We start from the raw sequence: 26,672 nt of genomic DNA on the forward strand, positions 1-26,672 counted from the left end.
GTGGGGAATAGAAGTGAACCGACATTTCTCAGTAAGTCCAGCACTTCTAATTGTCCTTCCACCATTGGAAGGGACCAATGCTCCCTCAACTAGATAACAGGAAGAACAAGTGATTTGCTTCTCCTCAACCACTGATGTGACAGGTACAAAATACTCACTATGAAGGAGTGAGGGGACGAGAGTCTCCTCTCACACACACTCAAGCACGTGCATGCATTGAATGGGGTGGCAAGTGGCCCAAATTATCAAAAGTGTTCTTTCCTCTATTTTTCCTCTGACAGCATACAGTTGTGTGTGATGATGTCATAGGCACCTACAATATCAGGGCGCTCACCACATCCCATAACGCTTTCCACCTGGCTGGCCAGCTCTTGCTGGTATACATTTCCCACTTTTACAGAGTGTCTTGGCTAGGCTGGAATTGAGGCTGGGATGGGAAGGGTAAGGAGTTAGGTGACATCACCAGACGTCCTTGTGAGCTCGACATAGACAAAGCTTCTAACTTTCACAGAATGTTCAAAACTTCCATGAGAAGTTCCGGAAAACTTAAACACATCAACGGATTAGCAGAGGCCCAGAAGACACTTGGGAAATAACTCAAACCGTATCTACAGTTGTGGCTCAGATATTTGCAGATAGGCCTCATGGACTTCATGAGACAACAGGAGGGCAGGGAAGGGCTTCCAGCACAAGCCACCATGTGTGGGGGATAGGAGTGTGGGAGGATGGGCAGACTCAGAGCAGGTCATAAAAACTGGATGGTGATTCTAGGTGCTATAGGAAGCTCTTATGATCCTCCTCCTTGTCCTCCCCTTCTCCTTTTCTCTTTCTCCTTCTCTTCATCCTTCTTCATTTTCTTTCCTCCCTTTTCTTTCTCCCCACAGCTGCAACACTACCCTTTGAATTTTCCAAACACACCAAGCTCATTCCCACCCCAGGGCCTTTGTATATGCTCTTCCCCATGACTAGGATGGTCATGCCCATATCTTTGTGTGGCTCGCCCCTTGCTTTTAAGTTTCAGCTCAGATTTTATCCCTTTAAAGAGGCTTCTCTGACTACCAGTTTATGTTTCCATTACTTTTGCCGGATTTTATTTTCATCATAGCCCATAATCACTCTCTGAAATTATCTTGTACATCATCTACCTCCTCAAGCTAGAATATGAACTTAATGAGAGCAAGGACTGTATCTTTCTTACTTGCCATTTATTTCTAGCACTCAGAACAGTCTGTGGACATAACAGGCACTAAATCATTATTCTTGGGGGGAAAAAAAAAGAAGACTCCTGGTGTGAGATCTCCCTCTAAGAGAGCTAGATGGGAGAAAGAGAAAGCGTTTCTCTCTCAGCTAGAAAAGTGAGACCAGGGTTGGGGACCAACAGCAAGGAGGAAGCTCCAGGTGGTGGCAGCAGAGAGAAAGGATGCCCCGTGCCCTGGGGGCATTGGCTGGGGGGCGGGTGAGGTCAGGCAAATGCTTGCATCCCAGGTGAAGACTGTTGGGAGGAAGGAGATAGGCATGCTGGAAAGTTGGGTCATCAATGGTTCAGAGGTGAAGAGCAGAAGGGCGGCAGGCCAAAGAACCAAGGGAAGGGGCTCCCAGTTTCAGACACTGGCTCTGACTGAATGGAAAAGAGGGCAGAGATGATTGTTGATCCATCAAACCTAGACACCAGTTATTAAGTTGCTTTCCCTGGAATCAGCACTCAGTGGGGTCATTTGTGTGGTTTCCAAATTTAGCCATGCATCCGAATTACTTGGAAAGTTATAGCTTCACTGCACCCAACCCAAACAAAGGACTGGATTCCAGAAATCTATAATGTCTTTTTTTTTTTTTTTTTTGTAATAGGGAAGGAGAGAGAGACTCCTAAGCAGGCTCCATGCCCAGCACAGAGCCTAATGTGGGGCTCAACATGGGGCTCTATCTCATGACCCTGAGATCATGACCTGAGCCAAAATCAAGAATCAGATGCTTACCTGACTGAGCCACCCAGGTGCCCCCCCCCATTTTTTTCTTTTTAAACAAGATGGGAGACACAAAGAGAAGGAGGCCCAAAGGTGGTCACTTCTCTATGAGCATGCTTCCTCATCACAGCCTCTCCCGTCCCACCGCAGCCTTCCGTTAGCACTGCTCACATCACTGCCCTCTCCTGTTGCAGTGAGACACGAGTGGAGTGGCCAGTAGAATGTCCTCAAAGCTGAAATGATAGCAGCCTTCCCCTTCCTCGGCCATGGAGTGGTGGGGAGAGAAGCATCGTGAGCTTCCTTTAGGTGACAACACTCCCAAACTGGCAGAGCCTGAGCCACGGCTGAGCTTGTTGTACTTTTCTTTTGCCTACATTTCCTTCCATGTAACTTCCACTCACTGGTCCAGGTTCTGTTCTTTGGAGATGAGCAAATAAGGTCTCCCCTTGGCCATAGGTCAGCCCTTGAGGTGTTTGTGGAGAGATACAACTCTGACGTCTCTTCTGACTCAAATGGCCCCTTTCTTCGGCCATTCTTTCTAGGATGCTGTTTCTTGTCCCCTTGCACTTTGTACTCCAGATGTGCTGTGATAGGGATGGAACATGGGGAAGGATTATCTCCCTTGTCCTGAACACTGTGTTTGTGTTAAGCTTGCCAGGTCTTGTGTTTGCTATTTTGGCAGTGGTGCTGTACTCTGGGATCACGCTGAGCTTGTAGCCAGCAAAAATTCCCGTGAACTGCTGGGAAGGCTTACTTGCTTCCCTTCTCTCCCTATACTGGTGCGACTGGTTCTTGAACCTAAGATTGGACTTGTCATGATTCCTCATGACTTAGTCTTAATCTTCTCAGACTTAATCCAGCATGTTTGGGCCCATCCCTGTAGCTGTCAACCACTCCTGAATCTGGATTCTGTCACTGAGAGACGTAGCCACATAATCTAATTTTGGGTTTTCTACAATTTTGATGAGCAGTCTTAGAAAGCTTTATCAAAGCTGATAAGAATAGTTGAGCAGGTCAGAGCTCCTTTGACATCCCTTGAGTTTTTCCCTAAAGTTGGCATCTAGTGAATAGTTTTGAAGTCAGCTGATTTGCTGTCATCTCAGTGACATTTAAGTACCAACTGCCACCTTCCTGGTCAGCCACCTCAGTTTAGCCACAGATACTTTTTCCCTAGCCTGCTAAGGAATCATATAGTCTAGCCAGAATTATTTTTCTTTCTTTGTTTCAAAATTAGTGAAGGCTCTTTCCATGCAACATGATAGGAATAAAGTCAACTAAGTAAAGCAAAAAGAGAATTGTTGAGTCCCCTATTGGAAAGTCTAGGGGTGGGCCTGGCATTAGGTATAAATGGATCTAGGGACCCAAAAGGGTTCTCTCCTCCCTCTCTCCTTTTCACCCCTTCCTTCCACCTGGTCTGACTCCTCCCATCCTTTATCTCTTGGCTGTGTTTCTATGGGTTGTCCTCATTTTTCTTTCTATAGATAACTTTCTCCAAATAACAAGGAGGAGAACTGCCAACCTTGAATGAAAAGCCTTTCAGTTAGTTCTGTAACTAAAGAAAAAGCCCTTCTCCCTTTACTTCCAAATTGGAAAATCTCAGAGAAGCGTTCTGGTTGGTCCATCTTGGTCACAGACCCAAGGGACTGGGGTGTGGAAGACTAAATTTGGGTCATAGTCGCTTCTGTGACATTATGTTTCAGGAGGAAGACGGGGTACTATTGTTGCCAGCCCCAAAGATCCCATCATCTGAGTAGGGGAAGAAGTGGGGCTCCCAGAGAGTGTGTGGCCCTTGGTGCTACCTGCCCTCACCCATGTTCTCAGCTACATTTTCTTGGCTGACACATCCCCAAGTCCCCAGGAGCTTCCTTCCCACCCACCCCTCTTCCTGTCCAAATAATGTTCATCTCAGGACTCATTCATCCGGCTCCCAGCTATCCCATGAAGAGGTAGCACATGGGGGAAAGAATGAGCTGCTATTGAGCTCTTACAATGTGCTTCGTATACGTTCTCCCCTTTAATCCTTATAACAAACTCATGAGATGATGATGATCCCTATTTTATAGAAGAGAATGATTTATTTTTAAGACTTCTTATTAGTTTAACATTTATATATACTTACTATTACAAATATTAATTCACTTGTCATAATAACAATATGAGATAAATGCAATTACTGCCATTTTACAGGAGATTAGAAACTGAGACCATGAGAGGTTAAGTAACTTGTTAAAGGTTACACGTAGGAAACAGGGGGGATTTGAACCCAGATTTGTTCCCTACATCCATTATAGAAAAACAGTTTTCAGGGCTCCTGGATGGCGCAGTCGTTAGGCGTCTGCCTTCGGCTCAGGGCGTGATCCCAGCGTTCCGGGATCGAGTCCCACATCAGGCTCCTCCGCTAGGAGCCTGCTTCTTCCTCTACCACTCCCCTTGCTTGTGTTCCCTCTCTTGCTGGCTATCTATCTCTGTCAAATAAATAAGTAAAATCTTAAAAAAAAAAAAAAAGAAAAACAGTTTTCGATTTTTAGATATGTGTGCTATTTCATTTGGAATGGGAGATGTCTCATCTCCAGCTGGGAATGCTGGAACACTGGCTGAAGAAGACCATCCAGGGGAACAGGGTAAGACAACGCCACCATACACACTTGCTCACCTTTGGACTCTAAGCCCTATCTTGCCATCTGTCAACCCATCACCAGCATCTCCTGCCTGATCCTGGCTGAGTGGGCTCAATTTTTGTGCCAATTTCTAAGTGAAGCATGTGAGTTGCAGCTTCCTGGCTCTCTGAACGTCATGAAGAGCAGGGAGGTGACCACTGTGGCTCGTGGACTGCTCCAGTAAGCTCCCTGTTGCAAGCTAAGGCAGGAGATAAAGTTCCCTGTAGTTGATGTGTGGGACCTGAAGACTGGGGCATCTCAGTAACATTTAGCAGGTAGATGGCAGGCGCTGGTCCTGGGGTGGAGCTGTGGTCTGGTTCAGGATCTTTTCACTGAGGTTCGGGCTGGGGAGTCTGAAACCCAAAGGCAGAGTGGGGAGCATGATGGTACTGAATGAGCTCCAGTGAGGGTGATAGGCACAACAGATGAATTGGGTAACAGGTCATCAAGGTTTGTGTTAGATGGTAGACACACCGACATTCAAAGGAAGCTATTTGGGAATTGGGTTTGCATATGGCCAGTATACCCAAGGATGGGGAGAACTCAACCTTGCATAGAGATTTAAGGCCAGGCTCACTCCAGTGTGAAACATCGGTCCTCATACAAGCAAGGCAGGCCAGAGAGGCCCTTGCCACTGGTTTTTAGGGAAGGGCTATTATTCAGTAATCATACAACTTCCAGCCTCATCTTCCTAAAACAGAAATCTGAATATGATATTCCCTAACTCAAACCCCTCAAGACCCCCTCATCACCTCCAGGGTGGTATCCCAAGGCTTTGAAGGCTTTTAAGTTTCTACCCTAGTCACCTTCTTCCCCTGACCTCTTAGCATACTCTCCCTCCTAGCTTGCATTTTATGAAATACAGAATTGCTTCTGGTTTCCAAGGCCAAGACTGGCTCATCATGCCTTTCTCCCTACCTGGAGTGCTGTTAGTCCTCTCATCCACTGGACAAACTCCTATTCCTCCTTCAACTTGGAGCTCAAATGCCGCCACCTCCTTGAAGTCTCCTCTGACTCCCATATTAGACCCAGTTGCTCCCTCCTCTGGGATCCCAGAGCACTTTGTTCCTACCTCCATAACACCCATCGTATGTTATAAAAAATACCTGCCGATATGTCTTTTCTTCCCAGCTCTTAGACTATATGCTCAGAGGGAGAGGCCATGTCTTTTCTCTGTGTCTCCAGGGGCAGAGCCCTGGGCTGGCACAGAAAAATTTGCTCAGTAACAAAAGGATAAGGGAGGCTGACATACTACAAATAGTAACCCAGGGGAACTTTGGAAAAGGGACCAGAGCAGGAAGGAGCAAACTACGCATTGAAGACAAAGAATACCTTTTCTTTCATTCATTCAGTGAGTCTTTATTGAGCATTTACAGTGTGTTCAAAGGCACACTAAATGTGAAAAATACAGTGCAGCTTAAGACAGACTTGGTCTCTGCTCTCATGGAGCTAACAGATTATTAGGGGAGACCAGCATTTAACGTCTAATTCACAAATAAGTATGTACTTCAAGTTGGGTGAGAGGATTTCTGAAAAAGGGAAGGAGTTTTGAAAGGGTATATAGTGTGTGGGGCTAGAGGACTTCACAGCAAACCCTATACTGGGTGTGATGAGCTGCAGGAAAACTGTTCATTTTAAGCACTTCAGATCTCCCTATAACCTGGCCCTGTGAGGATTGTCCCCCAATCCTGTGAGGAGTATCCCCACTGCAGTCCTCTCAATGGTCCTTCATTGGCACCTCCTACAGTTTTTCTTTGGTGGTTCAATGAGTGTCCCTGAGGACCAGCTTTTTGAAACCCATTGTTGGTTCATCAGCCCCCTGAGCCTCATGAACTTATCATCATAATCATCTTCGTCATATCTTCTTCAGCCCCAACGTCACCAGCACCACCGCCCAGCATCCGTTACCGCTCTAGAATCCTTTTATGCCTGGCTCTGGGATAAATGTTTATTTAATCCTCTCCACCTTCCTACAAGGAAGGCAATATCATTAACTTCTTTTTAAAAATGAGGGAACAGGGAGGTGAAATAACTTGCCAGAGGTCACATAATTAATAAATGATAGCTCTAGGATGCTTATCCGAAATCTTGCTCTTAACCAGTTCCCTGGATGTGCTCCCAGGATGGCTCTGAAGGACCTTTTTTGTTTTGTTTTTTTTAATCCTTCATAAGCATTTTTTCTTGAATTCCTTGGGTCTCTTAATGGCCTCTCTTGGGAGGCACTTGGGAGGAGTCATTAGAGAGAAGATTCTATTATTTATGGCCGAGCTGTCATCTTCAGTCATTACTGGGACTCAGAACATACTGCACATTTGTTTCTTTCAGGAAAGAGTCATATAATGGGGTTCTCTGAAGGGTACTACCATCATCACCAGTGATAACTAGGGATCGAAGCCCCGCCCTGAGTTCAGCCCCCAAAGCCTCCATGTTGTGTCTTGTATTCAGTGAGGTAGAGTTCGCCCCCAGTGTTTCTGAACCGATAGAATACAGCACTCTGGGAAGCTGAGTTTATGGTCAGCCCTTTACGTGCACTACCCAGATGTACAAGAAGGTGAATATTTATCATTCGGAAACAGTATTTAATAACACTTTTATCATACTGTAACTTACCTATGGGAAAGTTCACAAATCACGCAGCTTAGTGAATTATCACATGCAGAATACCCTCCTGCAGCCGGCCCCCAGATGGAGAGACAGAACGTGATCAGCACTCCAGAGGCATCGCTGGTGCCCCTCCAGCTCACTTCTCACTCCACTTGGCCGCACGTGTAACTGCTGTCCTGGCCTCCGCCATCATAGATTCCTTGGTCTGTTTTTGGACTTTCTATAAATCTCAAGGCAAAGAAGACGCACAGCTTCTGTATTATTTTGTGTGTCTTCTTCCACTCGATTATGTTGATGAGATTCATCCCTGTGGTTGTATGTAGTAGTAATTCCTCCATTTTCATGACTACAGTGCCTTCACTTATACGAAGATGCCACGACTTACATATGCATCCTACTGTTGACGCACACTGAGTGTTTCTGTTTGGGTGCCAATACCATGCTACTATGGATCTTCTGGTAGGTGTTGTGTGGTGCACATCTGTATGCATTCCTGTTAATTTAGAGTGGCTTTACTGGCTCATAGGGTATGTATGTGTTCAGCCTCAGTAAATACTGCCAAAGAGTTTTCCAGTGAAAATTGCTTATTTTCGGTTCACCGGTGTGTGAAAGTTCCAGTTAACCTTTGGTATTGTTAATCCTTTTACGTTTAGTCAATCTGGTGGAAATGCAGTAATTTTGATCTCCCTGTTCACTAACGCGGTCGAGTGTCTTTTCCTATGCTTTTTGGCCATGTGGGCACCTTCTTTTATGAAGTATTAGTTCATGTGTTTTGCCTGTTTTTCCTTTATTGGGTTGTCTATCTTTTTCTTATTGATCTGAAAGAGTTTTTATATGCTTTGGATTAAAGTAAATTGCAGTTAAATGCATTGCAAATATTGTCTTCCACACTCTGCCGTACTTGTTCCTAATGGTGTCTTTTCTTGAGCAAAATTTTTATATCATCCCATTTATATATCTTCTCCTTTATTGTCAGTGGTGTGTTTTTTTTTATGTCCTGTTTAAAAAATCTTTCTGACTCCAAGGTCATTCATATTTTATCCTCGGGCAACTTCTGAGAGCTCTGTTGTTTTGTTCTTCACTTTTAGCTCTACCATCCGTGTGAAGTTTAGTTTGTGTATGATGTGTAAGACCAAGATTCACCTGTTTCTACCTAGTTATCCAGTTGCCCCAGCAGCTCTGCTGAAGATAATTGTCTTTTCCCCCAACAGCTCTGCAGTTGCTCTCCTTAATCATACATCATATTTTCAGGTACTTGTGGAACTTTTCCTGGACCCCAAGCTATACAGTTGGCCTCTTTTCCTTTCCTTTCTAGAATTACACTGGTTGAACTTCTGTAGCTGCATAAGTCTTGATATGTGGTAGTACAAGCCCACCAACTTTTCACTTCTTCTTGAGATTGCCTTAGATATTCTTGGCCCTTTGCATTTTCATATACATTTTAGAATCAACCTGTCATTTCACAAAAAACATGACAGCAATTTAATTTAGATTGCACTAAATCTATAAATCAGTTTGAGAAGAACTGACATCTTTATAATACTGAGTTTGCTAGTCCATGAACACAATTCAGTAAACTTAATTGCACATCAACTCTGTGCTAATCACTGTGCCGAGCTTAGATGTGTTTCTTGCTTCTGAAGGACTTGAACAAGTAGGTAAACAAACACTTATCCTCAAAATGCGATGTGATAATCTCATCACGGATAATAAGAGCTAATATTTATTAAGTGCCTATTATATTCCAGGCAGGATTTTAAGAACTTTACGTGTATTGATTCATTTATGCTTCACACTGGCACTTTGAGGTAAGTGCTGTTATTAGGCCCACCTGTAGGTTTTTTTTTAATTGAAGTGCAGTTGACATACAATATTCTATTAGTTTCAGGTGTACAACATAGTGATTCAACATTTCTGTGCATTACAAAGCAATCACCATGATAAATCTAGCTACTATCTGTCGTTATACAAAGTTTTTACAATATTATTAACTATGTTCCCTATGCTACGTGTTGTATCTCCATGTCTTATTTATTTTATAATTGGAAGTTTGTACCTTTTAATCTTCTTCCCCTATTTCACCCATCCCGCCACTCCACTCCCCTCTGACAACCACCAGATTGTTCTCTGTAACCATGAGTCTGTTTCTGTTTTGTTTTGTTTGTTCATTTGCCACCCCACTCTAGATGGCCTCAGCCTGCTTTAGGGCTGCCGGTCTACCCTCAGAGATCTCAGCTCTTTCTTCTGACATCACAGTCATCATTTTCTGCTAGCCGCTGTTGAGCACCATACTTTCCTGACTCTATTTTACTGTGCTTTTTCTCTCACCTTCTCTTCCTTACTAGGAAGGTCTATCTGACCTTTTCTAGACATCAGTAGCCAATCAGGATGCTTTATTACTGTTGTGGGACGAACTGATCCTTTATAGCATGAGATTTGCAATCTTCGTGTCTCAGAGTCCTTCCCTGAGATGTCATTGTGACCACTGCTGCCTTATCTAAGACGGTTGTTTTAGTTTGGGGGGGTTCGGGGTCCTTTATTTTTTAGGACTGAAACTAGAAGACTAGAAATCCTTCCCTGACAGGGAGTTGCTTACCAGAATCACATAAATGTTATATGTTAAGTGAATTGATTTTTAAAATTTCAAAACTTAGCCCTTGTGGAATACCCATACTATCACAAATATTCGCACTATGTATAATTCTGGGCAGAAGTTAATCTGGGGAGGGAGTCTGGCCCTAAGTCTGCCTCTGGGTGGTCTTACTACCTTACTACGTGGGCTGTCTGTTGACCTCTCTGTGTCTTTGTTTCCTGTCTATGAAATTAGAAGGCTGGAATCGAGGATTCTTGGGATAGGCTTGAGGCTCTAATAGTCTATAATTCCATGTTTAAAGGCCAGAATCATAGCACTTTAATCCACACAGTAATTTAAATCTCAACTTACATACATTTCAAGAGACTTGAATTGAGCATTTATTAGATGCCAGGCTCTGTGCTAGGTGCTAGGGATACAAAGGGAATTAAAATGAGTTCCTCTCCAGCATAAGTCACAGTCCAGTGGAGAAGGCAGGTAAAAAGAGAATTGCAATGCTGTGCAAAAATTGCGGTAAAGGATTTCCATCTCAGGAGATTGGGGATACAAAGGAAAGGGTGCCTGTCATTGCTGAGAAGGCCCTGGAGCTAGATTTCCATGAAACATAGTTATCTGGGTAGATGTGAGAAGGAAGGGTATAATGTAGATTCATAACTCCAGCTGCTGTAACAAACAATCCCCCACAATATAAGTTTATTTCTAGTTCATGCAAAGTACAATATGGATGTTTCTGGTCAGTGGGTGATTCCCTGTGTAGTTATTCAGAAACCCAGGTTCCTTCCATCTTGTGGCTCCACCATCTTCTCCCAGGACACCAGAGCCTTCTGCTGGATCCCCTGCATTCTGCAGCCATAGGTGGGAGAGGAAGAGTGGAGGATCCTGTGGAAAGTTTGTATGGGCCAGGCAGGAAGTGGCACGCATCATGTCTGTACATGCTTTCCCTTGGCAGAACGAGAGTGCAAACAGACTGACCTTCAAGGGAGGCTGGGAGCTAAGAGCCCACAAGAGAAAGGAAGTATGTTTTGGAAAACACCCAGCAGTCTCTGCCCCCAAATGACTTCGTAAGGGAGTTTGTGCTGTGAGCAGCTAGATTGCTCTTGGACCAGTCTAATGGAAGTGTAACATTAGATAGCTATCAAGGTTGGGGTTGCTGACCAGGGACTATCTCTGTCAAATGGTGGATACTGGGAGGGAGCTCACCGAAGCCTTCATTGGTTCAGGGAGGCCCAACTGAGATCGTAGTTGAGGCATTTTGCAGGCTCTGAAATGTGATGGGGAGCAGAGTGGAGGGCGATAGTTCACGACTCAGAGGGATGAGGCTTTTCCGCTGTCCTCGGCCCCTCCAGCCCACAGGTGTGGTGTATTGATGGGGAACTCGAGAACATCCATTTGTCAGATGGAAGCCAGCTAATTCCCATGCTTCTGATCTGCTTTCTTCTCTCCCCACAGTAACGCTTTCAGCTGCCCCTCCCTCCTACTTCAGAGGATTCACATTAATTGCCCTCAAAGAGAACAGAGAGGGTGATAAGGAAGAAGATCACGCGGGGACCTTCCAGGTAAGACCCCTCTGGGCTCCTCCGTGGCCCTCCTCATGGATGGAAGCCAGGTGAAAGGTGGACATACGGAGGAGCTTGAGTGACAGCAGAGACCCAAGTGCCTGAGGTGGCTTCTCGGGCACTTCCCGTGACCACAGGCACGGTGGGTCAGGTCCATTTGAAAGACACATAATGGAGTAGGCAGCAAATGCCTGAAGGCCTTCAGGTCTGGCCAGCAGGCAGGGCTCTCATCTGGGCTCACAGTGCCTGCGGGCAGCAGACAGCCCAGCCCTGTGGGAGCATTCGGAGCCCTGGCAGGGCCGGCTGTCTTTCCTGTGAGCTGTTTCATGATTGGCAATTCTCAAATGTAAACGGAACAAGAGCTTAGGATGGCCAGACTGGAAGGAATACTAAGCACAGGAGAAGGACTATTAAGGGAATGAAGAGACTGATTTATGAGAGGAGATTAAAAGAATTAAACATGCTTTGCTTGGCTAAATGAACAGGGCTGAGTGTGAGAGGTGGTAATGGTCTTTAAATGTCAGTCCTCACAGAGCAACCACCTCCAGGGGAGGCTGCGTTTGACTTTGTGCAAAAGGGCACAGCAAGACGAAAGTGGGTCACGAGAAGAAAGAGAATCGCAAAGGCAAGGGCCCTGACAGTGAGTCATATTTCACCGTGGAATAGTCTTCCAAGGGAAGTGGAGGGAACATCATCCCCTTTCAGAGGTTTAGAAAAAAGGCCATCCAGTCGTCAGAACATGTCCCAGAAGGATTGGGGCCATCCTAGGAGGAGGCCTGGCCAAATTGGCTGTAACCATTTCTCATCTCAAATTTCCATTGTTCTAGAATCCGTTTTTTATCTGGCATTTGCAAACTCAGAAGAAGGAAAAAAACTCAAAAATACTTACACCCATAGTTGACTGCTGGGGACTCTGGTGCAATTGTGGGTGCCACAGAGGACCCCGCCCCAAAATATCTTCCCCATCCAAAGACATCTTGTAATTTTTTGTAGCCAGATTGTAATTTTTGAATCCCGTGTTTTAAAAACTGTCCATTGTTTAGGCTTCTGGCCCTCTGGCCTAGAGGGACTGTTAGTTAATTCCATGCTCATTGTAATGTCCTTCTGTGTACTTTGGTAGCAGAACCTTTCTTGGCATAGATCTGAAGACGTTACCCAATTACAGTACTAATGATGCCCAATATTTACTGGGTTCTGACCATATGCCAGGTGTTAGGTTAAGTTCTTTACCTTATTTTGGTTTATCTTATCTTAATTTAATTAGTGTACTTCATCTCACTTTGATTCTCCAGACAACCAAGTAGATAGGAGCTAGCATCCCTATTTTATGGATCAGGAAGTTGAAACCAGCAAGACTAAATCATTTGCTTGAACAGCTAGTGATTAGTAAGTCCAGGTTCCTCCACCAGGTGTCTGATTCCAGAGAGTAAATTGTTGAATCTCTGAATAGTACTGAATAAGCTCCTGGCACAAGTGTGTTTGGACAGGTTGTCATCATAGTGAAAGGGAGATTCATGCATGCATTCAGCCCACAAAGCATTGAGATATATTCCCCTGGGCCTTGTTGTGCTAACTAACCTGGAGGTGTGGATGATTTTTCAGATTCAGGCAGCTGAGAGATCTGGATACCTGAGTGTCAGGAGGGGTAAAGTTCTACGAAGGGAAGAGGTGGAGGGTGGGATGGGGGACGTGTGACCTTAATTTTCACCCAAACAAAATTTATCTGCTTTAAAGTGAAGCTTGGAGTTGTATACTCAAAAGAGTTGAAATCAGGATTCAAACAGATATTTGTACACCCTGTTCATAGTAGCACTGTTCACAGTAGCCAAAAGTGTAAACAGCCCAAACATCCACTGATGCAAGAATGGATAAACAAATGTGGTGTATACATACAGTGCAATATGAATTCTTACAAAGGAAGGAAATTCCGACACATGCTACAATATAGGTGAACCTTGAAGACACTGTGTGAAGTGAAATAAGCCAGTCACGAAAGGACACATACTGTATGATCCCACTTACGTGAGGGACGGAGAGTAGTCAAATCCAGAGAAACAGGAAGTCCAATGGTAGCTGCCAAGGGATGTAGGGGAAGAGGGACTAGGGAATTATTGATGAACAGGTATAGAGTTTCAGTTCGGAAGATGAAAAAACATTCTGGAGGGGGGCAGGGGTGATGACTGCATGAAAATGTGAATGTACTTGACGTCACTGATCTGTGCACTTAAAATGGTTAGAATGGTCTATTTTATATACATTCTATCATACACACACATATACATGCACACACGATGCCTGAGTTAGGCCTAAGGGGAATATGATGTAGAGTTAGGCATGAGGAGTTATGTGGCTTATTCCTTTAAAGGCTATTCTGTTTTAATTTGGTAAGTTGATAGTCCTCTCTAACTCACTGTCCTTTCTACTCCACTAAATCTTGGTCCTTTCAACTGATGGGTGAATACAGGGCCCAGCTCACAGTGGGCAGTGAGTAGATGTTTGTTGAATGAATAAATGAACACATTCTTCCCACTAGTGTCCATTACTCAGTCCTATTTGGAATTTTCCAGAACTCCTATCTCTATGCATCCTTCCTTCATCCTTGTTTTGGAGCTGTGGACATCCTTTCTTGTTACGTCACGATGGTTCTCAGAGTGTGGTCCCTAGATTAGCAGCATCAGCACCATCTGGGAACTTGCTAGAAATAACAAATCTCAAGCCCCACCCAGACCTACTGAATGAGAAACTCTGAGGGTGGGGGTCTCCATGACCTGTGCTTTAACAGGCCTCAGGTTGAATCCAGGGTCTGCTCAAGTTTGAGAACCAGTGCTGAAATGAGACCTGCATCCAGCCTATCCTACATGAACAACATATCCGTCTGCTCCCACATAGCCTCGCTGCTTCCACCAGCCCTAGAGGAATCAAAGTGGGAAAAAAATACGAAAAACACCAAGCAGACAGTAATAATGCTTGTGTGCCAGATACTGTTCTAAGTGGTTTACATTTATTAACTGATTTAATCCTCAGAGCAAGACTATGATATGGGCATTGTTGTCCTGTTTTTCACAGATGAGGGAATTGTGGCACAGAGCAATTAAGTAACTTTCTTAAGACCACTCCGCTCTGAGTGATAAAGCTGGGATTCAAACTCAGTCAGTCTGGCTCCAGGTCCCTGCTCCCAACCACGGTCTACACTGCTTCTCAATGTGTCCATGTTAAGTGGTGAAAACATGAGGGTCTACTATGACTTTTTTATGGTGAAAGTCTCTGTGCCAAGGGCTTTATATGCATTATCCTCCTTCATTCTCACAGCAACCCTGTGGGGTCAGTATTGTTACCCCCATTTTCCAGAGGATGAAACTGAGTCTCCAAGGTGCTAAGTAAATTGACCAAAGGAATCCAACATCTACATGGGGGAGATGGGCCAAACTGTGTGCCAGTGATGTTCTCACGCTTCCTGTCCCCGCCCTGGCCCTGCCCTTGTGCGTTAAATGCACACTCCACTTCAGTTCCCCTTGTCTCAGAGGTTAGAGGGGGAGGAATCATGCCCATACCTCGGTCTGCCCTCTCCTGCTTCAGACCCCGTGGTCTCTGTACTTGCCCCTCCCACTCTAGTCTACCCATCTTTTCTCTGTCTACCAAAGCTGTCATCGTGGGTGTCACTCATTTATTCATGAGCATTTATGGAGTGCCTCCTGCATGCCAGGCACTGAGGTAGGCACTGGGGGTGATGGAGGTGAGAAAAACAGACACAGACCTGTTCCCTGCAGTTGACGGTGTCCTCCTTGGAACTGTACCTTTCATTACGCCTGCCCCCAACAGGTGTGGCAGCGAGTCGCCAGCCAGAACACGAGCAGGAGAACAGAAACTGCAAAGGCCATGGTGATTTTAAAAACATGCACGTAGTGATTAACAAATATTTAGATCTACTTCTTTGTTAACATCCTCACTCCAAAGACAACACTTTTGAGGACTTCACAACAACAACAAAATTTTTATATTCTTTAAATGTGGTCAAAGATTACATTCTTAGTTCTAAAGAGTGTCTCTGAGAGTGGGTGATTTTGCTTCTACATGAGTGAGCCCTTACACAGAGCGTACAGACTCACCAGGTATAAACAAATGTGCATTTTAATGCCCCTTTAGACTCAGCAGGCGAGGGAATGGGGCGACTGGGTACAGGGTTGAGCTCTCACCACGCGGCAGAAGGCACAAGGAGAAGGGGGTGGGCTTCTCCTCCGCTTCCAACAGCAGGTCCGGGATTGGAGCCTTGGCACCAACGAGGGTATCTGTCTCTGGCTGCCAGAAGGGAGAGACATGGGGATCTCTCTTTGATGAGCAAGCTGGGTGTACTTATGGTTAATTGAAAGTGACAAGGAATGCAGGGGATGGACTGCTTGCACACAAGTAACCCACTAATCCTTTAAAATTGTATTGCTGAAACCCAGTTGCTCCCTGGAATGCTCCCGGCCCAGCCAACTGTCCAGCGCATTCCCCCACTTCCTTCATGTCTCTGCTCAGAGGGCCCTTTCTCAGGGAGGCCATTGGATCACCCTATCTGAAACCTTTTCCCTTCCCTTCAACTCCTGGGCCGGACTTCCTAGCCTTCTTCCCCACTGAATTTTTGTCCTGTTGCCTTTATTGCCATATGATGTGCCATTTTACTGGGCAACTTGACTGTTCTCTGCCCCCTTCCATTAAATTATAAGCTCCACGAGCTAGGGATTTTTATTGGTCTCGTTTGCTGCCGTATCCCCGGTACCTCCAACTGTGCCCCACATGGAATAAACACTCAAATATTTATTGACAAAATTTGAAGCTGCTAATTTATAATACCATCTCTTTATTTTATTCTTAAGGTCTGTATGCATCAACCAGCTTAGGTAATAGTCTGCCAATCAAAGGAAGAAGGCTTCATTTAGAAAGGGTTTTTTGCCTGAGAAGATCCCATATCGATTCCATACGCACAAGTATCTTTCTAATAACTAATTATTCTATATTCTTAATCACCTGTTTCTAACCTGTTTTCATTTTCTCTTCATTAATAATCAGTATTAGCATCTAATGGGTCCTGAGCTATGTGAGAGGCTCAAAGAGGTTTGGACACACTTTTCTAAAAATAAAATGCCATTGCAAGCCTGTTCTTAGGAATTTTCTTAGTTTATAGGAAAATTTTCTCTTGTTTTAGCCACCTAAGCTTAATCATGCCCTTTACAAGATACTAGGATTTTTCAGTCTGCCATTCACTATTATAAATAATGGACTAAAAACATCTTTTGCATATGTTTTCCCTTGTTTGGTAATATTTTGCTAGAATAGATTCCCAGAACTATAATTACAAATGCAAAGGCTATGGACATTTTAATGTTTTTGATATCTGTTGCAAAGGTGATCATAAAATTCCACTCTGCACTCCTTTCAACAACCTGATATGGGCATTTCATCATGGTAACCACACCCACTGACATGAAGGGGACTATATATTCCCATGTCAGGACTAGGATTGGGGCAATCCCCAGTCATAGGTTTGATATAGGTCAAGTTGATAGACCAGATCTAGTAAGATGAAAGCTAATGGAGGAACACAGAAAGTCACCTCCTTAGATCCAAATAACCAATTGCATGTGTACAAGGAGAGATAGTTGAATTTATGGCAGCACTTTAAACAAACAACAACAAAATACCTTAGGATTTTTAGTTGCCTGTAAGTTCAGAATGAGGCCCCTATGAGATAGCACCATGAAAAACTAATGAGATCTTAGGACACATCGTGGGAGCATAAACACAGGAGTTAGATTGTCTTATGGGATTCTTAATCCATCCAGAGAGAGCTCATAATATTCTCTCTCTCTATATATATATAGATTATACCTTCCTAGTGAACAAATATTACAGTGTAAGATATAGCGTTTTCATTCATTCATTCACTCACTCACTCATTCATTCATTCAGATAGTTCCTTAGCATTCATAGCACTCTGTATTTTTCCTTCAGAGTAGCTTTTACAACTTATAGTTATGTATCTGTTTGTAGGGTTGTTTGTTTAACATTGTTCTGCCCCCACCAAATTGTAGGGCAAAACCGTATCTGCTTTGTTCATTAGTATATTTCTAACACTCAGCACCATACCTGGCACAGGGTGGACACTCAGTAAGTGCTGGCTGAGATGAATTAGTGAAAGCACTAATTACAAACACACTAGGCTCTGGGCATACTGAGATGAATAATGAAGGCCTGGCCCCTGGTATCAGGAGGTCAAGATCTACAGCAGAACTTCCCAACCCTGGTATGCTATGTATACTGGAGGATCCCAAGTGGGTTATAGGAACACCTAGATATTTACTTCTTTAGCTATTGGGGTGCTCTCATTTGTTTACCCTAGGGAAATCCTATCCTTGCCCCCCTGTGACATAGAGTAAGCCAACTGCACATGTATAAGAAGAGGGTTGAATTTATGGAAGCACATTAAGCAAGCAGATAAGAACTATATAGAAAGAACCATATTGCAACATGGTAGGTGCTAGAATTGCTGCGTGTGTACAGATAAGAAAACAGGCATCTTCAGGAAGTGAGGTGTGAGTGCTGATTTAGGAGGAGAGAAAGGACATTTATAGAGGGGATTACTTTGAGTTGTCTCTTTGGGTGGTTGAAGCGTACAGGTAGACAAGGGGTGAAGATGAAGGGGATGTATGAAGACTGCTCTACTCTTTCCTCAGACCTCTGTTTTAAAACTTTCCCTATTTAATGTTTCACTATATCATCTTTGATTAGTGCAGAGAGCCCAGCAAGGACACAGTAAGTTTTCTTACGTGAATGAATGAATGAATGAATGAACCAGGGGATGAAAGACATGCTATGCCAGCCCCTCGCCTTCAGGAACTTACTTGGTGTAAAATGCCTCTGTGGGGACGTGATTCTAAAAGAACCATCAAAAGAACACATTTTAAAAGCAATGACAATACCTCTTGTTTAACGCTTAGCTTTCTTTTTAAAAATTACTATGTAAAATCATTTGTAAGAAGAGTGAGAAGCAGTTTGCTTTGTGAATGCCTGGGGTAGACATTGGCTCCTCAGGCTTCCACAGCCCCAATCTCTGGTGTCTGCTACCAGGAAGGACGAAAAGGACTTTCCGTCCAAGCAAGCAAGGACTAAGTCTGAGAACCACATGCTCTGTGGGGACTGGAGCAACAGAGCACACCCTTGTTGGAAAATGATAAATTTTTTTTATCATTTTATCCAGAAAAGGATAAATACAGAGAAGGATAAAGAAGAAATAAAAAATGTCATCTTATAGACAATCATTACTAACATTTGGGTACATTTCCTCCCAGATTTTAAATATAGATGCATATATGTAGTTGTTCAACAAATATTGGAACCAAACTATATATAGGGTCTTACATCCTCTTTTATTTTTCATGAACATTATATTATGAGTATATTTCAATGCAATTAAACATTATTCCACAGCGTGAATTTTAATGGCTTTATAATACTCTACTATTCTATTGAATTATTATTTATTTAACCATTCGTCTGTTGTTGGGCAAGTTAGTTCCAGTTTTCCTTTTTCAGTTTTTTCTCTTTACTCCCAAAAAAGCCACTGCAATGAACACAACACATAAATCTTTGTTAGTATCTGTGAGCATTTCCTTATTATTAATTTCAAGAATTGAATTACAGGGTTAAACCAAAGCCTCTCTTCCTCTCTACACGTGCAGGCGCGCGCGCACACACGCATGTATGTATATGTTAGCTCCCTCTATTTCTAGAGGTGGTCATTTGGAATTTGACAGCGTCACTGGTGGGCACATCGGTTATTATGACAGAAGAAAGCATTCCTATTTCTAGGCTGATTTTCTTCCTCAAAAAGGACCATGTATCCCATTATTCTTCCAATTCTAGCTTAACTCTTCTATTTACAATATACACTGGGTGTGTAGAAAGAACGGGGTTTTGGAGTCAGCAGACCTGGGCTCAGATTCTGCCTCTACAGGTGGGTGAAAAAGTCGCTTAATTTCTTTGAAATCTTAGTTCCTTTATCTGTAAAATAGGGATGTTCAAGATTATTTTGAGAATCGGAGGAGATGATTTATGTAGAATTCCCAACACAGTGCCGGGATGCAGTGGACCTTCAATCAATGTCTCTTCCTCCTGAGCCAGTAGCTCGGTGCCCTTTCCAGGTCTCTGTGGCCAGTGAATCACAAACCCCATCCCTCTGTAGACGTGAGCAGACATCCCATCTGAGGTATAACCAACCTGCTGTCTGTCCAACTCCACCAGTGAGGGGAGAGACAGGCTTGACTAACTCTTTCTATCTTCATTGTCATATGATTGAGAAAGCTATAAAGTAAAATTGAAAAACGTCAGTGTTGCTGGATCCAGGATACCCAGTGAATAAATGCAAAACTCTGGTCAAGGAGGGTGCTAGGTGGTTGGCTAGGCTCCATTACTGGCTTTGGGACCTCCTCCCACACAGCAGCTTCTCTGAAAACTGGTTCAAATGATACTTCGACGAAGGCTGCACATGGGGAAATGAGCAGAGGAAACTATGACTATTGCCTCCAGGTATGAACTAGTCTAGTTCTTAGCTTTAAGTTCCATGACAATAGGGCCGTCTATTTATTTCATGACAGCACACCCAACAGGCACTCAGCACACACTTGTCACATACATAAATAAATGTACCAATTTCCTGTCCGTTTCTGACCCATCCCATGAGGTGTAGGCACTATTCTCATCAGCATCACATAGGCCAGGTAGTACTAGAGTGAAATAGAAACATGACAAAGGGCACAGGGCCACAAACAGCAGCGGACAGGGATGGAAACACGTGAGGACAGACTCTGTACTATCTCGTCTATTCAGCATTTCCTGTAGCTCCAGGAGCAGAAGTGGGGGAGAGATACCCAGAAGTCGACTACTTGTCCCCTAAAATCCTCTCAGGGACGTTCCAGAGAACACATGGGGGTTTATCACCTCACAGGCCCTTCTGATACCATCACCCCTGACCCCCATGTCCTACTTCCATCCCATCTGGAGTCTGGGCCCTTACCCCATCTCTGAGCTCCTGCACGCTTGGCACCTCCCTTTATTTTAGTTCTTCACACCCTGTGGCCCTGATGTGTTAAATCCCTGTTCCCCTCCACAACTCTGCAGAGCGACAGAAATCTGGGCCGTGGCCATCTCTGTATTCCCACGGCCTCCCAAAGGCTTGGCACTCTGGCCAGTTGATAAATGTTTTCCAAATTGATGGATGACTTGCTGCTGGAATTTCTGGCCCTTCCCACTTTTTGTGGGCATTAGTTGGTCTCACGCTTTCTTGCATGGGAACTAGTATTGTTTCCACATCTATCTTTCTGAAGGTCTGGAAATCATTTTTAAATACATTGTAGAATTGTTTAGCAGACAATACAGAACTGTGACTGCCCCCAAAGAACTTTTATCAGATATGTATTAAGTAGCTTAAAAATGCCAGTAAGCACTGTATAGCCTTGCAATCCTCTCATCCTTATTGTTCACTTTTTTTATTATTATTTTTAAAGATTTTATTTTTACGTAATCTCTACACCCAACGTGGAGCTCAAACTTACAACCCCGAGATCAAGAGTCACATGCTCTTCTGACTGAGCCAGGCAGGAGCCTCTATTTTCACTTTTAAATTTTTATTTTTAATTTTTTTAATTGAGGTGTTGTTTGCACACAATGTTACATCAGTTTCAGGTGTACAACATAGTGATGTGATAACTCTCTACCTTATGCTGTGTTCACATCTGTCCCCATACAGTGCTATTACAATACCATTGACTGCATTCCCTATGCTGTACCTTTCATCCCTGTGACTTACTCATTCCATAATTAGAAGCTTGTATCTCTCACTCTCCTTCAGCCATTTTGCCCATCTGCCCACCCCTCCCCTCTGGCAACCATCAGTTTGTTCTCTTGTATTTATGGGGTTTTTTTCTGCTTTTTGTTTATTCATTTGTTTTGTTTTTAGAGTCCACATATAAGTAAAAGCATGTGGTATTTGTCTTTCTCTGTCTGACTTAGCATAATATCCTCTAGGTCTATGCATGTTATCACAAATGGCAAGATCTTATCCTTTTTTATGGCTGAGAAATATTCCATTATATATAGAGATGCCACATCTTCTTGATCCATTCACCCATTGATGGACACTTAGATTACTTCCGTATCTTGGCTATTGTAAATAATGCTGAAATAAATATAAGGGTGCATATATCTTTTCAAATTAGTGGGTTTTGTTTTCTTTGGGTAAAAACCTAGTAGTGGAATTCTATTTTTAATTTTTTGAGGAACCTCCATACTGTTTTCCATAGCGGCTGCACCAATTTTCATTCCTGCCAACAGTGTACAAAGGGTTCCCTTTCTTCGCATCCTCGCCAACACTTGTTATTTCTTATCTTTTTGATTCTAGCCATTCTGACAGGTGTAAGGTAACATCCCATGGTCATTTGGATTTGCATTTCTCTGATGATGAATGATGCTGAATATCATTCCATCTGTATGTCTTCTCTGGAAAAATGTCTATTCCTGTCTTCTGCTCATTTTTAATCAGATTATTTGCTTTTTGATGTAGAGTTGTCTAAGTTCCTTATGTATTTTTGATATTAACCTTTTATCAGATATATCATTTACAAATATCTTCTCTCATTCAGTAGGTTGCCTTTTCATTTTCTTGATGGTTTCCTTTGTTGTACCAAAGCTTTTTATTTTTATGTAGTCTCAATATTTACTTGTGCTTTTGTTTCTCTTGCCTCAGGAGACATATCTAGGAAAATGTTGCTAAGGCCAATGTCAGAGAAATGGCTGCCTGTGTTTTCTTCTAGGAATTTTATGGTTTCATGTCTCACATTTAGGTCTTTAATCCATTTTGAGTTTCGTTTTGTGTATGATTTAGAAAGTTTTGTGTATGATGTTAGAAAAGTTTCATTCATTTGCATGTAGCTGTCCAGTTTTCCCAATACCATTTATTGAAGGGATTATCCTTCCCCATTGTATATTCTTGCCTCCTTTGTCATAGATTAATTGACCATACAAGTGTGGGTTCATTTCTGGGCTCTCTGTTTTGCTGCATTGATCTACATGTCTATTTTTGTGCCAATACTATACTGTTTTGATTACTACAGCTTTCTAGCATATCTTAAAATCTAGGATTATGATACCTCCAGTTTTGTTCTTCTTTCTCAAGATTGCTTTGGCTATTCTTTTGTGGTTCCATACAAATTTTAGTATTATTTCTTCTAGTTCTGTGAAAAATGCTGTTGGCATTTTGATAGAAATTGCATTGAATCTGAGGTTTGCTTTGGATAGTATGGATATTTTCACAATATAAATTCTTCCAGTTCATGAGCATGGAATCTCTTTCCATTTGTTTGTGTCCTCTTCAAAAGAATTTTAATCACATATGTATTAAGTGGCTTAAAAATGCCCAGTAAGTCAACGTGTGGCCTTGCCATCCCCTCATCTTTAAAACGAGAATAATGAGCCAACATTCCAGATCTAATTACTTTATGGGACAGATCTTAATTCTGGTGTTACAAACATTTAAACCATCTGTTTGCTTTTTAAAATAGAGTTTAAACAGTAGTCTATGGTAGGAAATTTCGGTAAATTTTTAAAATATTAGAATTAATTTTGATAAATCCTTTTTCATATATTTATTCATTTCACAAATATTTATTAAGACTAGTATGTACAAGGCATGTTTTAGGCTGTGAGAATATACCTATGATCAAACAGACAAAAATCCCTGCCCTGTGGATATTACTTTTCTATATTTTAGATCATTTCCATGGGCTAAAACCCCAAGTTTCTGTATCAGATAGTGTTTAAGCTCTTGATGTATATTATTATAACACTTTCTGTCACAGCTGATCAAGTGGGAATTTGAGTAGGAGCCTGATTCAGATCTTACTTTTAGAGTGAATGTATAACCTTTGCCAAATTACTTTGTCTTGGAGAGCTGCCTTGGACACAAAGCTATCCCTCCTTTTGCCCCCCACTGATACCTGGTGTTCCATAGTTCTTTATCTGGGGGAGGCCACAGTATTGGCTGGAAGGAGTTCCCATCCATTTACCACGTAGTCACTAAACCACAACTTGCAAATCCCATTCTTGTGCAATTACCATCTTGAAATAAAGTTCAAGTCCTTAGATTTTTGCCCTGATACATTGCTTGTTCAACATGGTTCATCTCTCCAGCATTTCAAGATTCTTCTAGATTTGGCATGTTTTATCCAACATAGTTCATCACTGTCCTCACAGCTTTACGTCATCTGCAGATTGGATGAGCCTTTATTTTCAGCTAAGCCACTGATGCATGCTCCAGGAACTCTATTTCCTCTTCCGTCTGCCCAGGATGCTCTTCCCCCAGGTATCCAGAAGGCTCTCTCCCTCACTTCTTTCAGGTTTCTGCTCATAGGTAATTTTTGTCAAAGAGTACATTTCTGACCATATCTTATAAAACAATACTCCCATCACTCAATCCCATTTACCCTGCTTCGGTTCTCTTCTTTTCACTTGTCACCACTTGGCATGTTATAACTTGAGGGCTTATTAGCTGTTTCTCCTCACCACAGTGTCTACTCCATGAAAGTAGGGGCACGCACTATCACAGTGCCTGGCACATAGTAGGCATTTAATAAATAGCTGTCAGTTTCTTAGGTGTGTCTATTTATTTATTTATTTATTTATTCTCAGAGAGAGAGAGCATGCACAGAGAGGGGGAGGAGCAGAAAGAGAGAGAGAGAGAATCCTAAGCAGCTCCACACTCAGCCTGAGTCCCACATGGGGCTCGATCTCACGACCCTGAGATCATGACCTAAGTGGAAATCAAGAGTTGGACACTCAACTGACTGAGCTACCCAGGCGGCACCCCTAGTGTGCCTTTTTAAATTCAGCCATAAAACAAGTGGTTCTTTTTGACAATAGAATGACACTGACTTTTTGGTAAAAACAAGGATTCTGGCACCTACTTTCAACCCCTTTCCTTCTCAAAGTCAGCTGACATCCTACGGTTTCTTCATATGTATCTATCTGAGGACACACATGCTTTTTTTTTTTTTTTTTAAGATTTAGCAGCACTGTTTATTGAAAGACTGTCTTCACCCCATTGTATATTCTTGCTTACTTTGTCATAGATTAATTGATCATAGAAATGTGGGTTTATTTATGGTCTTTATCATGTTCCATTGATTTATGTGTCTATTTTGTGCCACTTCCACATTGTTTTGAATATTGTTTTTTTATTTTTTATTTTTTTATTTTAATGTTTTTTTATTTTATTATGTTAGTCACCATACAGCACCTCCCTGGTTTCTGATGTAAAGTTCGATGATTCATTAGTTGTGTATAACACCCAGCGCACCTTGTGGTCCATATATACAATGGAATATTACTCAGCTATCAGAAAGAACAAGTTCTCAACATTTGCTGCAACATGGACGGCACTGGAGGAGATAATGCTAAGTGAAATAAGTCAAGCAGAGAAAGACAATTATCATATGATTTCTCTCATCTATGGAACATAAGAACTAGGAAGATCGGTAGGGGAAGAAAGGGATAAAGAAAGGGGGGGTAATCAGAAGGGGGAATGAAGCAGGAGAGACTATGGACTATGAGGACACACATGCTTACACACAGCTCCTGGCCTCTTTCCAAAACAGCCTGTACTTGTGCAGCTTTCTGGATCCTAGTACAGGACTTTGCCTGAATCCCGATTTAATTTCATCATTCTAGTGGCAACATAACACTCTACCCCTCACTGACTGCATAAGCTTGGGCCACTTAATTTAACCTTGGTAAGCTTTAATTTCCTTGCTTGTCAGTTTGGAAAAATACTAACTCAGAGAGTTGTAAAGATGAGATAAGGATTTCCAGTTTCCGCCTTGACATATAAAGAGCTTGGAAGTCTACTCCTGTCCTTACCAGAAAAAAGCTGAAAAACCAAAAATCAATAAATCTAGTTATATCCATCAGTGAATTGAGGACACAAGACGAACTGTTCCTCCTTGCCCCAAAACTGGAGAGACAGGGGCTATTGAGAATCACGGCTTCTCAGGAGCAGAAGCTTCTGGAGACAGTAAGTGAAGGGACACTTACATGGCCACTGACAGATAGCTAGAGGCTGAATATAAACTAGCTTGAGAGTTAAACTCCTCAGAGCCCAGTATTGGGGAATCTCCACACTTTTGTGAATTTTACCTCCAGCATAGTCTCATCTGGTAAAGATCAGAGAGAAATTCTCTCCTGCTTCAGGCAGAGGGAGGGGGGAAAAATAACCATTTTGAAATATATCCAGAACAGTCCCCATAATAATATCTGCCCTCAATTGAAACTACCAGAGCCTTATCTGGGCTTTGGGAAGGGCAATTAGCCAACTGTAGCCCCCTCTAGCCTTCCTTTCTCACCATATAAGGGGGGAAGAAGGCTGGCCCAGTAAAAAACTGAGATTTAATCATAAGGTTATAGAGTGTTTCCTCCTCCCTATACCTTATTGTCCCATCAACAGGGCTCCAGTATAATAACAATGGATTATAATCAAGAGAGATTCAAGACACAAACTCTTTTTAAGAAGGAGTTTCTAGAGAAAATCAATGATAATGGAGAAGACAGAAATAAGGATACTGGAAGGAATTGAAGCCTCTGACACCTATAGCTACAGCAAACATTAAACACAGCCTAACTTCCAACCAGATAAACAGAAAACCTCACACTTGAGTTTTATTTATCTCAGTTCCTATTATCCTATAGATCGTGTCTGGCTTTCAACACAGAATTGCAAGGCATGCTAAAAAGCAAGAGAAAACACAGTACGAAGAGACAAAGCAAGCTTCAGAACCTGACTTAGAGCAGAGATCTTGCCATTATCAGACTGGGAATTAAAATAATTGTGACTGATATGTTAAGGACTGTAATGAAAAAAGTGGACAACATGCAAGAACAGATGGTAATGTAAGCAAAGAATTTGAAATTCTACAAAGGAATCAAAAGAAAGTGGTAAAAGCCAAAAAACACCATAATAGATATGAAGAATACTGTTGTTGGACTCACCAGTAGATTGGACATGGCCAAGGAAAGGATCAGTGAGCTTGAAGATATGTCAGTAGAGGTTTTCCAAACTGAAATGCAGAGAGAAAAAAGAGTGAAAAAAAAGAAAGTATCAGAATGTCCAAAAACTGTGGGACAATTACAAAAGGAGGGTTTGGATCAAAGGCAACCTTTTAAAGAGGACTCACTCTTGATCAGGGGTGGGAGGGAATGCTGCTTTATTTGAGGGTGG

General features: G+C 42.6%; 1 protein-coding gene across 2 annotated transcripts in view; it reads left to right on the top strand.

Annotated features, from left to right (window-relative positions):
• SPON1 (spondin 1) overlaps positions 1-26,672 on the top strand; it is a 255,334-nt gene that overhangs the window by 6,868 nt on the left and 221,794 nt on the right. For both annotated transcript variants that reach the window (XM_034645868.1, XM_034645867.1), the window contains exon 2: positions 11,265-11,371. In XM_034645868.1, coding sequence (XP_034501759.1) covers positions 11,265-11,371 — 107 coding nt within the window. The remainder of the gene's footprint in view (positions 1-11,264; positions 11,372-26,672) is intronic.

Source organism: Ailuropoda melanoleuca, chromosome 16 (genome assembly GCF_002007445.2).
Source record: "Ailuropoda melanoleuca isolate Jingjing chromosome 16, ASM200744v2, whole genome shotgun sequence".
Taxonomy (NCBI): domain Eukaryota; kingdom Metazoa; phylum Chordata; class Mammalia; order Carnivora; family Ursidae; genus Ailuropoda; species Ailuropoda melanoleuca.